Source organism: Nematolebias whitei, chromosome 18, assembly GCF_014905685.2.
Source record: "Nematolebias whitei isolate Nwh7 chromosome 18, NemWhi1, whole genome shotgun sequence".
NCBI lineage: Eukaryota > Metazoa > Chordata > Actinopteri > Cyprinodontiformes > Rivulidae > Nematolebias > Nematolebias whitei.
In genome coordinates this window covers 10,200,025-10,213,405 of record NC_056515.1, presented here as the reverse complement: position 1 = coordinate 10,213,405, position 13,381 = coordinate 10,200,025, and the positions used below count along the sequence as shown (strand labels likewise).

General features: G+C 40.1%; 1 protein-coding gene across 1 annotated transcript in view; it reads left to right on the top strand.

Moving 5' to 3' along the window:
• Positions 1-13,381, top strand: part of slc4a5b (solute carrier family 4 member 5b) — a 93,248-nt gene that overhangs the window by 27,152 nt on the left and 52,715 nt on the right. The window contains exons 6-11 of the mRNA XM_037692460.1: positions 4,375-4,532; positions 4,612-4,699; positions 4,788-4,942; positions 7,262-7,387; positions 9,660-9,834; positions 9,940-10,073. Coding sequence (XP_037548388.1) covers positions 4,375-4,532; positions 4,612-4,699; positions 4,788-4,942; positions 7,262-7,387; positions 9,660-9,834; positions 9,940-10,073 — 836 coding nt within the window. The remainder of the gene's footprint in view (positions 1-4,374; positions 4,533-4,611; positions 4,700-4,787; positions 4,943-7,261; positions 7,388-9,659; positions 9,835-9,939; positions 10,074-13,381) is intronic.

The window sequence follows — 13,381 nt, the reverse complement described above, 5'->3', positions numbered from 1 at the left end:
CACCAACCCAAACAGTAGAATCTTGTTGTCATCATGAATCCAATTTGTTCCTTAAAGAGGTCATAGGGGTCCTCCTTACCCTGAATCCTGTCGGGAGAAGTTGATCGATTTTGTTGAGAGACCAGCTGATCCTTCCAAATAAGAGGTATGCAAGAAAAAAAGAGAGGCTTTTTTTAAGGGTTCACAGGACAAAAGAGCGCAGCAGGGAAGCCGGTGGGGGGGTAGAGAGGGAAAACACGTCTGGTTTCACCGTAGAGTAGCAAGAAAAAAAAAAAATAGAAATGACAGAAGGAAAAAACAAGGTGGGGGAGTGGCAACTTTTATACAGAATGGTCTAAGATATAAAGTAGAATCACTTAGTAAAAATCATGAAGCAATAGTAATAAAAATTTGGATAGAAAATGGTCAGACTACAGTGACTCTCTGGACAAGAATGGGGAGCATCAAGAAAAGCACTGTTAGGAGTATATCAGGCCCTCATGAGATCATCATTAGACTATGGATGTATAGCATACATGGCAGCAGCAGACAGTCATTTAAGAAAACTGGATACTGAGCAAACAAAAGGACTGAGAATTTGTACTGGAGCTTTTAGATCAACTTCATTAGCGGCGCTACAGGTAGAAACTGGTGAAATTCTGTTACGTTTACGTAGATTGCAGCTAATGTATATGTACTGGATAAATCTACAAGGACATAAGCAAGATCATCCAACTAAGCAGGTGGTCAAAGACTGTTGGGAACATAATATCTCTAATTGTAATAGATTTGGATGGATTGGGAATATTAAAGCTACAAATCTCGGTTTAAATAAATTCCAATATAGTATGACAGCTCCTCAATCTTCAATTCCACGTTGGCTATTTATATATCCAGACATTGATTTACATTTGGGGGAACTTATTAAAAAAACAAAGACACCAGTATGGAAGGTAATTGATAAGTACTTTGAAAAGTATACAGATACCATTGTTTTTTATACAGATGGATCTAAAGATCCAATAACTGGTAAAACTGGAGCAGCAATTAATATCCCACACCATAAAGTCTTGCTTAAGAGGAGAACAGCTGACCATTTAGCAATTTATATGGTTGAATTATCAGCCATTATATTAGCATTACAATGGTTGATTGATAATAACATTGATGGAGAAAACCAGTATTTAATAGCATCAGATAGCCAAGCAGCATTGCTAAGCATAAGGTCTGGCAAATCCTGCAGATTGGATTTGTTATTTGAAATAAACCAAATACTATTACATCTACAAAATAAAAAATATTTTATCAGATTTATATGGATCCCTGCTCATGCAGGTATAGAAGGTAACGAGGAAGTGGATATACTGGCGAAACAGGCTTTAAAGTAAAAAATAGTTCAATTAAATTTTCCATTAAGTAAAAGTGAAGGAAAATCTATTGTAAAAATAGAAATTCTTAAAAACTGGAAGGAACAATGGGATAATAATGATAACGGAAGACAGTTATATGAAATTCAAAAGGATGTGGGGGATAATAAATATATGAGCGGAAGGAGAAAGGAGGAAGTAGTTATGGCTAGACTCAGAATGGGGCACTCTGGGCTTAATAATTCTTTGTACATAATAGGTAAGCATGAAAATGGGAATTGTTATTATTGTAATAGCAAGGAAACAGTAGAACATGTATTGTTACAGTGTGTGAAATATTCAGAGGAATGCCAACTTTTAAAATCATCACTGAACAAAAAGAATATAGAAATGTCCTTGATCAATCTATTGGGATATAGATCAAGATATGTTGCGACTCAATTGTTTAAATTTTTGAATAGCACGGGAATAATAAATCGAGTGTAATATTGAGTATATAGATATGAGTCTGCCGCTGCATATTCATATAAGTACTTTAGTGAGGGTCAGGGTGGGCATATATACATCATACACGTCATTTGATGTGTTGAATTCCCTGTGACATCGCTGAAGACCACACTCCAGTTTGGTAGGTGGCGGTAAATGCTCCTTAAGTTGGTTGCCAACTGCCAATAAAAACCAAAAGAAGAAGAAGAAGAGCATGATAGAGGAAAACGGAGCATGACTTGGCAGAAATGTGACAGATACTCTGACCTTTGGTGCAATTATTTATTCACATGCACTGGTTTGGCACCTCCTTAATTCTTTGATCTGAATAGTTATTGTCATGGGGCAAAGTACAGGACTTAACTTATTTTCTGGAGGTTAAGAAAACATACAACAGCACAGGTTGAAGCAAAAATGAATAAAGATTATAAATATTAGGAGATTTTGCAATGTCCTGTTCATAAATGCTGAGGAATAAAATTTTATATGAAAGTGAAAGCAGAGCAGCTGGTGTATTTACTCTGAAAGCAGCATTGAGATTATAAAGAGATTTTAGTTTAAGCACTAACCACTCCACTGCCTCGTGCTTTTTTTGTGAAAAGGGGGGGGGGGGGGGTACCAAATAGCTAACAGCACTGTGTGAATATATATATTTATAATTATTTTTACTGTATCCAGTTGAAATTGTTCAACAAAACAGAAAATCAGCAGTGATTATTGATCTTGTAAGCTGCAATCTGCACTAAGACCAATTGCTTTTGTTCAATTTTATTTCATTTGTTCATTCATTTACTTGTTGATCATTGCTCATCTTGACTACATAGTTAAGGCAAATTAAAATACAACAAGATTCAGAATAGTTTTAAGTTTGATAGTTATTTTGTTTAGAACAATATAGGTATGATGCAACTGCTAAATGGTCTAGAACGTTAACACTGTAACATCTGAGCAAGACAATTTTACATATTAGAATTTTTTAAAAATTTTACCCAAAATGTTATGGTTTACATTTTCTCGCCTCACCCAAAACACCTCTGTTGACTTTTGACCTGCAAGAGCATCACAAGAGCATCTCCTCTGAACTCCTTCTGGATGATGGAGCTCTTCTTTCTAAGATTGAGCTTGGCTGCCTTATGAAGGAAGTTAATTTTTACCACTTTAATCAGGCATCTCATTTCAATTATGATTCAGTAACTGCAGTAACTGCAGTTGAGTGATTGTCAGTTTCTGTAAGATTTTTGCAACTGGAGCAGGTATTTCTGTTAACTGGTTAACTTCCTCAGCTGTCTCACGTTTCAAGGATCAATCCTACTCCATGTTTCAGCTCCTTTCATAGATCAGATCTCATAGAAGAGCACTGCTAAAGAGCAATTTTTGTTTTTAGCGTTTGTTTTGGGCCATTATCTCGTCACAGGTCTCATGATCTTTAATTGAGACCAGACTTTTTGACAAATATGGTATGGTATGGTATAAAGTTTATTCATTTAAAAAAAAGTACAAAACAATTCCATAACAATATAAAAAAAGACACAAAAGATTTAAAATGAAAGGCAGCAGAAAGAAGAAAAAATCTTATTATATCTGCCCCTTTTTTCAAACAATTATTTCAATCATAATAATTTTCAAATAGGAAGCAGGTATATACAAATAGGAGCAGGTTTCACTTCAGATGCTTCATATTTCATTGTACCCAGACCAAACTTAAGCCAACCTGTGTCAGGTGCAGCCTACAACCCAAGAACAAAAGAGAATCTTCTTGTGTTTGACAGCAGATATAATGCTGTTTCTTAGAAACCTTCAGTTTTAAAAAAGAGCTGACGTAACTTACCTAAAGAGCCAGAAAATACAGTAAGCCAATCAGTGTTTGCCCCCTAGAAACACATATTCTCAAGAAATGCCCACTTTTGGTCTGCAGAGAACCGCTTCTTGGTAAAACACCCACACCTGCCTTCACCCTCATTTGACCCACTCTGGGCCCTTGAGCAAAGCCCTAAACCCTCACCATCTGCTCTCCTGCATGCCCTAGATACCAGTTATAGAGCTGGGGCTAATATTTATTCAATATCATTCATATATCAGGATCATATTGATATTGATAGCTATCAGAACTCAAGATGTGTATGCAGGTAAACCCATCTTACTGTATAGCTGATAAAGACCAGCTTCACTGATGAGCTCAGTGAGGTGATATTACATGTACAGTACATTAAATCTATTTATGATGCCAGAAACCAGCATATTCAGGCCAGCGCCCTGAAAAACAGTCTGCATATAAACATATTGCTGTCAGTTCACCTCCAGTAAAAAACGAAGTTATCGTTTGTTTTAATACATATGGTCTTTTTTAAAGTTGCATGGAAGGTTATCATCAACCTTTAGAGGAACCCATCAAATATTCAACTTAACCCAAGATGATCTTAGTTCAAATGATCTTATTACCCATTGGTTCATGCTCAAACTAGCTTGTCCTGTCACATTCACATGTGAATGCAGTGCAGTTCAACTAGCTTCAACATGTGAGTTATTTCCCCTCTTCTTTCAGCTGAAGAATAAATTTATGAAGAAGATTCCTCGTGATGCTGAGGCCTCTAATGTAATGATTGGTGAGGTGGATTTTCTGGACAAACCATTTGTCTCATTTGTACGCTTGGCTCAAGCCACAACATTAGGAGGCCTCACAGAGGTCCCTGTCCCAACCAGGTAGACACCCCTCCTGTTCACTTCATCACTCTGAAGTATAATTCTTATTTATAATCATTTGACAAATATTTTTTGACAGGTTTCTCTTCATTATGCTGGGTCCTCAAGGCAAAACTAAGTCTTACAATGAAATTGGCAGAGCTATTGCCACTCTCATGGTAGATGATGTAAGAAACCTTTGACACATCGCCCCTTGTCACATATTAATTTAAACATATCAAGTGTATTAAACTGATTTTACTATTTTTCTATCAGCTGTTTAGTGATGTTGCGTACAAAGCAAGGGACCGTGATGACTTGATTGCAGGTGTTGACGAGTTTCTGGATGAGGTGATAGTCCTTCCTCCAGGAGAATGGGATCCTAAAATACGCATTGAACCTCCCAAGAAGGTCCCTTCAGCAGAAATGAGGCATGAAAACAATTTTGTTTGAATCTTTACATCATCTTTACTGTTGCATTTTACACATATGTATGATACATGTGTTATTGTTGTAGTGTATTCCAAAAGATGTCATTAACTCCTATGTTACCACATACAATGCCTTGCAAAAGTATTCGGCCCCCTTGAACTTTTCAACCTTTTGCCACATTTCAGGCTTCAAACATAAATATATAAAATTTTAATTTTTTGTGAAGAATCAATAACAAGTGGGACACAATCCTAAAGTGGAATGAAATTTATTGGATGTGTCAAACTTTTTTAACAAATAAAAAACTGAAAAGTGGAGCGTGCAATATTATTCGGCCCCTTTGCATTAATACTTTGTAGCGCCGCCTTTTGCTGCAATTACAGCTGCAAGTCACTTGGGATATGTATCTATCAGTTTTGCACATCGAGAGACTGAAATTCTTGCCCATTCTTCCTTGCAAAACAGCTCGAGCTAAGTGAGGTTGGATGGAGAACGTTTGTGAACAGCAGCCTTCAGCTTTTTCCAAAGATTCTCGATTGGATTCAGGTCTGGACTTTGACTTGGCCATTCCAACACCTGGATACATTTATTTGTGAACCATTCCATTGTAGATTTGGCTTTATGTTTTGGATCATTGTCTTGTTGGAAGATAAATCTCCGTCCCAGTATCGGGTCTCATGCAGACTCAAACAGATTTTCTTCCAGAATGGTCCTGTATTTGGCCCCAACCATCTTCCCATAAATTCTGATCATCTTCCCTATCCCTGCTGATGAAAAGCAGGCCCAAACCATGATGCTGCCACCACCATGTTTGACAGTAGGGTGTGTCTCCCAGGTTGCTTGTGGCAAACTTTAAACAACACATTTTATGGATATCTTTGAGAAATGGCTTTCTTCTTGCCACTCTTCCATAAAGGCCAGCTTTGTGCAGTGTACGACTTATTGTTGTCCTATGGACAGACTAGACTCTTCCACCTCAGCTGTAGATCTCTGCAGTTCATTCAGAGTGATCATGGGCCTCTTGGCTGCATCTCTGATCAGTCTTCTCCTTGTTCGAGATGAAAGTTTAGAGGGATGGCTGGGTCTTGGTAGATTTGCAGGGGTCTGATACTCCTTCCATTTCAATATGATTGCTTGCACAGTGCTCTTTGGGATGTTTAAAGCTTGGGAAATCTTTTTGTATCCAAATCCGGCTTTAAACTTCTCCACAACAGTATCTCGGTGTGGGATTTCCAGCCTTTTGCTTCACAGCTCTTCTCCACCAGAGGGCTCCAACAAAGACACACCTGAGATCCATTGAGGAATAACGAGCAGCAGAAGTATAAGTACCAGCTGAGGACTTCATTCTATGCTGCTGCATTGTCTGCCTTTGGTAGTAAGCTCCTGGCCTGAACATTTGCCCCTTGTGCTCATGCTACAGCTCTGACCTCTGTGTTTCACCTGCATCCTGGGTCTCATGATAATTACTCTCGACCTTTCCTGGACTCATCTCAAGCTGCTCCTTGCCTTCCACCACCTGCTCACCTACACAGGATCTCCTGGAAACCATTTTTGGACATCCACTGACTGACCTCCTTCTCCTACAGTAAGAACTACTTCTCTGGACATTTTACTGCCTTTGAGTTTTCTCCTGGCCTGCTCCTTCTCCTGGGCTTTGCCCCTTGCTCTCCAGGGTTTCCAGCCTCTCCCCGGATAGTTACCTCACCAATATCATCGTTTTCACTTTTGTAAATAAACACTGTTTAATTTTCCCTGGTCTTGAAGTCTGTTTGCTTTTGGTCAGTATTTATCTGGGTGTTAGAAACGTAACACTCGGACCTGCTTGGTGTGTTCCTTGGTCTTCATGATGCTCTCTGCGCTTTGAACAGAACACTGAGACTATCACAGAGCAGGTGCATTTATATGGAGACTTGATTACACACAGGTGGATTCTATTTATCATCAGTCATTTGGGACAACATTGGATCATTCATAGATCCTCACTGAACTTCTGGAGTGAGTTTGCTGCACTGAAAGTAAAAGGGACGAATAATATTGCACGCCCCACTGTTCAGTTTTTTATTTGTTAAAGTTTGACACATCCAATAAATTTCATTCCACTTCTTGATTGTCCCACTTGTTGTTGATTCTTCACAAATAGTTAAAAATTTATATCTTTATGTTTGAAGCCTGAAATGTGGCAAAAGGTTGAAAAATTCAAGGGGGGCGAACACTTTCGCAAAGCACTGTAGTTTCACCAGTGCTTTACGTTATTTGGCTCAACCGTGTACAAACATTTCCGAACATTTAGTCAATTGTTTCTACTTTCAATATGACAGGAAGTCAGTTCTTAACCTGAATGAGCTAGGTCAGGTGAATGGCTCAGCTGGTGGAGCTGCAGGAGGAGAAGAGGAAGGCCTTCCTGCTCAGCATGAATTGGGAGAGGAACTGAAATTCACTGGGAGGTACGTGTAGATAACTGTTTTATTAGTTCTTAAAAAGTTTAAATCTGGTCCTCTGGACATTCAAAAAACAAAGCAAAACAACAAAAATATGTATAAACGTTTCATCTTTCATCCGAAAGACTTCTTCAGTCTGAGGTGCTGTATTCAGCTCAGTCTCTTAAATAGCACCTTCTCAGAGTGGATCAACCAGTTTGATGCTGACAACCAAAACCAGCTGCTCACATGATCAAGGAGGACCATCAGCCTAACGATGGATCATTAGCATCCTGATGGCTGTTTACAATTCACAGAGGGCTGAGTGATACTAGCAATCACAGCATTGTAAGAGGGGGGCAGTTGAACATGGAGACCTCCACCCCTGTTTAATGGACGATTTCTTTTCACAAAGATGACCTCCTTTACTCCTCTCAAACCATTGTTCCTCTCAATCCAGGATGTGAACATCTTCATCTCTGAAAGAGTGACCGCTGGCTTGGAGATGAGTGTAGACTGCAGAGTCCTGGCCTGATGGTGTTGCTCTTCTGTGCTGGGCCATCCTTTTGGCCAGTGGCTGTTTAGTTTCCCCGATGTAAGACTGATCACAGCCCTCCTGACACTGAACAGCATACACAATATTACTCTGTTTGTGCCAGGGGCAACGGCGTCAGAAGCATCCGTAATGTGAGGGGGGGGACACAATGATGTGTGTGCACGTGCGTGTGCGTGCTTAAAAAAAGGTGTTCACTAGTGAACAAAAAAGCAACATTTCACCTAGATTCCTTTAATTCCACACATTTAAAACATGTTTCTCACCAATTTTGTATAAATTCAGCTGTGGGTTTAAAGTAATTTTAACTTTAATACACTTTAATAGAGCGTCAGGTCGGCACTTTTTGTCTATAGTGAAATAAAAAACATCACCACTGGACTTACTCATCTAAATGATGTTTCTCATGAAGCTTGAGGACAATAAGATGTGGGGATTTAAAACATTTCAACTTTAATGCACCTGAACACACAGCGTCTCTTACACCTGCAGCATCTTACAGCGTCACAATTACTGCTCAGCTAAGATGCTACAGATGTAGCGCTCCACTTCTCTCCTCCTAACATGAATATATGTTTATGATCAAACCCCTCCCCCCCTGCCCCCCCCCCCCCCCCCCCCCCCAACATGAATTTTTTTTTTTGTCCCCCCCCCCCCCCCCCCCCCCCGGTCAACAACGGCCCGCAAAAAGCTCGCTAAACTGGCGAGCGACTAACACAGAGATGTCTCCATCTCCTCCACCTGTGCATGTTTTCGGCCGAAGCAGAAGGAGAGCACAGAAACACTGCAGGTGTTACACCATATTCTGTGACCACCGTATATTGTGGCCGTGGCAACAGGCTGTTGTGTTTAGAGTTGGAAGTAACCAGGAAAACCTGGAGTGGAGCTTTAGTGGTTTGAGTATTCTCCTATTAATCAAGTGGAATGGATTTGTTCAGGAAAAAAGAGAAACTGCGCTGCCTGAACTAATGTTTCATAGTAAAAGTGTGTGTGTGTGTGTGTGTGTGTGTGGGGGGGGGGGGGGGTGTCCAAATTAATGTTTTTGGAATGTGGGGGGGGACTTCTCCCCCTTCACATATAATGGTTGCGACACCTATGGCCAGGGGACTGGATCTTTGGGATTAACCAGTCTTTGCCGTAATGTATTTTGGGGTTTAAAAGCCACTGGGACGTTGTGTTTAGAAAAGAAATGTCTCAGTTTCTCTGATACTCCCTCAACATAAGGAATGACCACTGGTCCGGCCGGGTCTGGGTTCCTCCTTTTCACCTGATGGCTGACTGGAGCCCTGTTTGGGTTTCTTCTCTGCTTTCAGGAAGGCCCAGGTGGGGTTCAGCTAACAGCTCTACACCACTCTTCACCCGAGTGTCCAGGGTCACAGTTCTGATATCTATGGTGGCCCTGATGTGTAAATGAACATTTGAAAACAGAATTTAATTTGAAAAAACAGCAAAAACACACATTTGGAAAACAAAATCAAAAAAAGGAATTAAATTAGAAAAAAACTGAATCATTCAAAAATTATATAATTTCTGTTTTTTCTAATGCAATTCACATGTGTGTGAATGCTAAGTTTTGTTTTTACGATGCTCCATCATTCTGTTGGTTCATCGATATTTATTCTTGACAGTTGTCCTACTTGTTCTTTTTGTCTTTGGTGTTTGACAGCAGCCCAAATAACACTCTCGCATATTCAAGTAGTGTTGTATATCTTGAAATAATGTTCTTTAATTTATTTATATTTTCAGGATCTGTGGTGGTATGTGGCTGGACATCAAACGCAAGATGCCGTTTTACTGTAGTGACATTTACGATGGCTTCCATATCCAGTCCATCTCTGCTGTTCTCTTCATTTACCTGGGCTGCATCACCAATGCCATCACCTTTGGAGGACTGCTGGGAGATGCTACTGACAATTACCAGGTCTTCAAAAGATATTTGCATAAACTGTCCTATAACTGATACCAAGCACTGCAATCTATTGAGAGACATTCACACACATTTGACTGTCCCATCTCTTTCTCTCAGGGAGTAATGGAGAGTTTCCTTGGCACTGCTTTAGCAGGAACTGTCTTCTGTTTGTTTGGTGGACAACCTCTCATTATTCTCAGTTCAACTGGACCTATTCTCATTTTTGAGAAACTGCTTTACAACTTCAGCATGTAAGAAACAGTTTATCAAAGCTCAATGTAGTTCAAATAACATTTGCAGAGGGTTACAAAGTATCCACCTTCTTGGTAATTTTTCATATTATTGCCTTACATTCTGAGATTCATAAGGATTTAAAACTTGATTAAGATTATTCTACGAAATTACTTTTAATTGTTAAGTCAAATGTGCAACCTAGCTCAGCCAGGAAAGAGGTAGTAACATGGAAATAGGTTTGGAAATGAAAATGTATTTATTATAGCCTTTTAAAATTTAACAAACAAAATAGAACCAAAATAGAGTACTTTCAAAGTACTAATTACAAATTACTGTGGTTTCCAAATTTTACTTGATTCCATATGAATCCATCATTAATGAAGAAAGCTATTGACTCAGCCCTCGCTCTGTCAGCACCTACCACCCACTGTAAAACATTTTGCAGTGTTGGATCAGTCTTGTGGGTATGAGTGATCAGCAGTGAAGGATCAGAAGATTGTAGTACATCCTGAATGTTTTGAGCAGGCTTTACTCTTAATGAATCACACACCTCTTGGCTGATGTACTGATTTTTGGATTTTACATTTTAAGCAGTTAGTTAATAACATGTGCTGTTTTGTGACAATAGAAACACTATCATCCTTTTGCTGAACTGACTCTTTTCACTCACTAACTTAACAGAAGGGTTTTTAGTTGGAACAGAATGAAAAACGGTTTTGTGTGTACGCACATCAATTAGAATGGCAGCGGCAGACAGTGACTCAACTTTTTGTTCATTCAAGTGCATTAAAATACAGTCTGGATTATTGAGCATGGACTGTTTTAGTCTGGTAAAGAGTTTTTGAATTCTTCCAACAACCTAAAGATGTTAAGTCTGGTCCTCTGTACCTTTAAGACCAATTGTAAGCATGACTCTGTCCCTTACAATGTTTCCAAATATCTGGCGTCTATACTCATCCCTTTAGTTGGCAGCTCAGAACACCACATACAGAACATCATGGACTTTGTGGATAAGGTGAGGGATGTCATCATGGAGACTGATGAAACAATGGTCTCTTTTGATGTCACATCACTCTTTACGTGCATTCCTGTTGATGATGTGGTCAGTTTAAGATTAAAATCAGACACCACTCAGAGCAGCAGGACCATGCTTTCCACAGAACAACTGCGTCAACTCTTGGAACTGTGCCTGCAGTCAACCTACTTCACATATGGGGAGCAATATTATAGGCAGAAACATGGGTTTGCAATGGGGTCTCCAGTTTCTCCTATTGTGGCCAACCTGTACATGGAGGAGGTAGAAAAGAGAGCCTTGACGTCCTTTTCAGGGACACCACAACGTCTTTGTTTCAGGTATGTTGACAACACATGGGTTAAAATTAAATCTCAGGAAGTCCAACATTTTACTGACCACATAAACTCTGTGGATAAATATATCAAGTTCACACGAGAAGATGTAAAAAATGGCAGGTTGGCTTTCTTGAACTGTGAGATCTCAGTTTCTGATAGAGGACATTTGCAAACTGAGGTGTACCGCAAACCCACCCACACAGACCAGTATTTGCAGTTTGACTTCCATCACCCTTTGGAGCACAAGTTAGGAGTCATCAGGACTCTGTACCACAGAGCAGACAGCGTCCCCACTAACTCAGGAGCCAGGCAGAAGGAGAAATCCCACACAAGACAGGCTCTAGAGAAATGTGGATATCCTAACTGGGCCTTCCTGAAAGCAGAGAAGAAACCCAAACAGGACTCCAGTCAGCCATCAGGTGAAAAGGAGGATCCCAGACCCAGACCAGTGGTCATTCCGTATGTTGCGGGAGTATCAGAAAAACCGAGACATTTATTTTCTAAACATAACGTCCCAGTGGCTTTTAAACCCCAAAATATATTAAGGCAAAGACTGGTTCATCCCAAAGATCCAGTCCCCCGACACAAACAGAGCAATGTTGTGTATGCTGTTCAGTGTCAGGAGGGCTGTGATCAGTCTTACATCGGGGAAACAAAACAGCCACTGGCCAAAAGGATGGCCCAGCACAGAAGATCAACATCATCAGGCTAGGACTCTGCTGTTTACACTCATCTCCAGGCCAGCGGTCACTCTTTCAGGGATGAAGATGTGCACATCTTGGATGGAGAGGAACGATGGTTTGAGAGAGGTGTAAAGGAGGCCATCTTTGTGAAAAGAAATTGTCCATCGTTAAACAGGGGTGGAGGCCTACGTGTTCAATTGTCCCCCTCTTACAATGCTGTGATTGCTAGTATCACTCAGCCCTCTGTGAATAGTAAACAGCCATCAGTGTGCTAATGATCCATTGTTAGGCTGATGGTCCTTCTTGAGCATGTGTAGTGAACTTAATCTGGTGTCACGACTAAGCCTAAGGTCAAAACCCTTTACCTTAAGAACCTTGTGGGACAGGAACTGTCATTTTATTGATTTGAATCCAGAAATACAGGTTCACCCATCCTGAGACTTTCTTTCTTGAAGATTCAAGTGAAAAGAACACTCTCTTTTATTATCATTACTATTTTACAAATGTTGATAATCAAAGTGTCTTAGTTCAAACCATTTTAGATGTTGCAGTGAACTAATCAATTTTATTAACTGTGTAATGATTTTTATTCTCATGCAAAGTTAGAACTCATGTCAAAGCTGGTACAGAGTAATTATGCCTTTTCTGATTTCTGCTTTTGAATGAGCAAGTGTAAGTTGGTCCAAGGTTGGAGTCAAACGCAAAACAAGTTGTTGGAACGAACTGTCATGTTTTTAGAATCCTCTCAGACGTAAATATAGAGGTTTTGGCACCTGTTTCTAAACTCGCCAAAACAAAACTCTCTCTGTCTGTGAGAACATTTCTGATCTGTTTCATAACAATTCTTGCTGTCGTCTAACCTCTTACGTCACAAAACACACCCTGTCTGGTTGTTTCTGACCAATGGGAATACTCCCAAAAGTGAACCGGGAGAGAGATCTTAAAAATGTCGGAACTTCCTGGTCTACTCAGTTCTGGGACATTTCTGCTCAGTTCTGTTGAAGCTCTGGAGAAGTTCGGTTGAGTTCTGCTGGTTGGAGAAGTTCTGCGGCGCGGACAGTGCTGATATGTCCTAGCGCTGGACAGTTCTGTGAGAGACGGGATGATCCTGACATGACAACAGAGCTCTTCCGAGTTCCATGGGATTATAACATTTTCACTCGCCACTACTTCTGACGATTCACAGCATCCTAAGGAGACGCTGGACAGGTAGCGTTAACGGAGCTCCATATCTGCTGATTAACCTCAGAAAGGTAATGAGTCAAGTTTCCTACCAAGCGTACCGGGGAGAG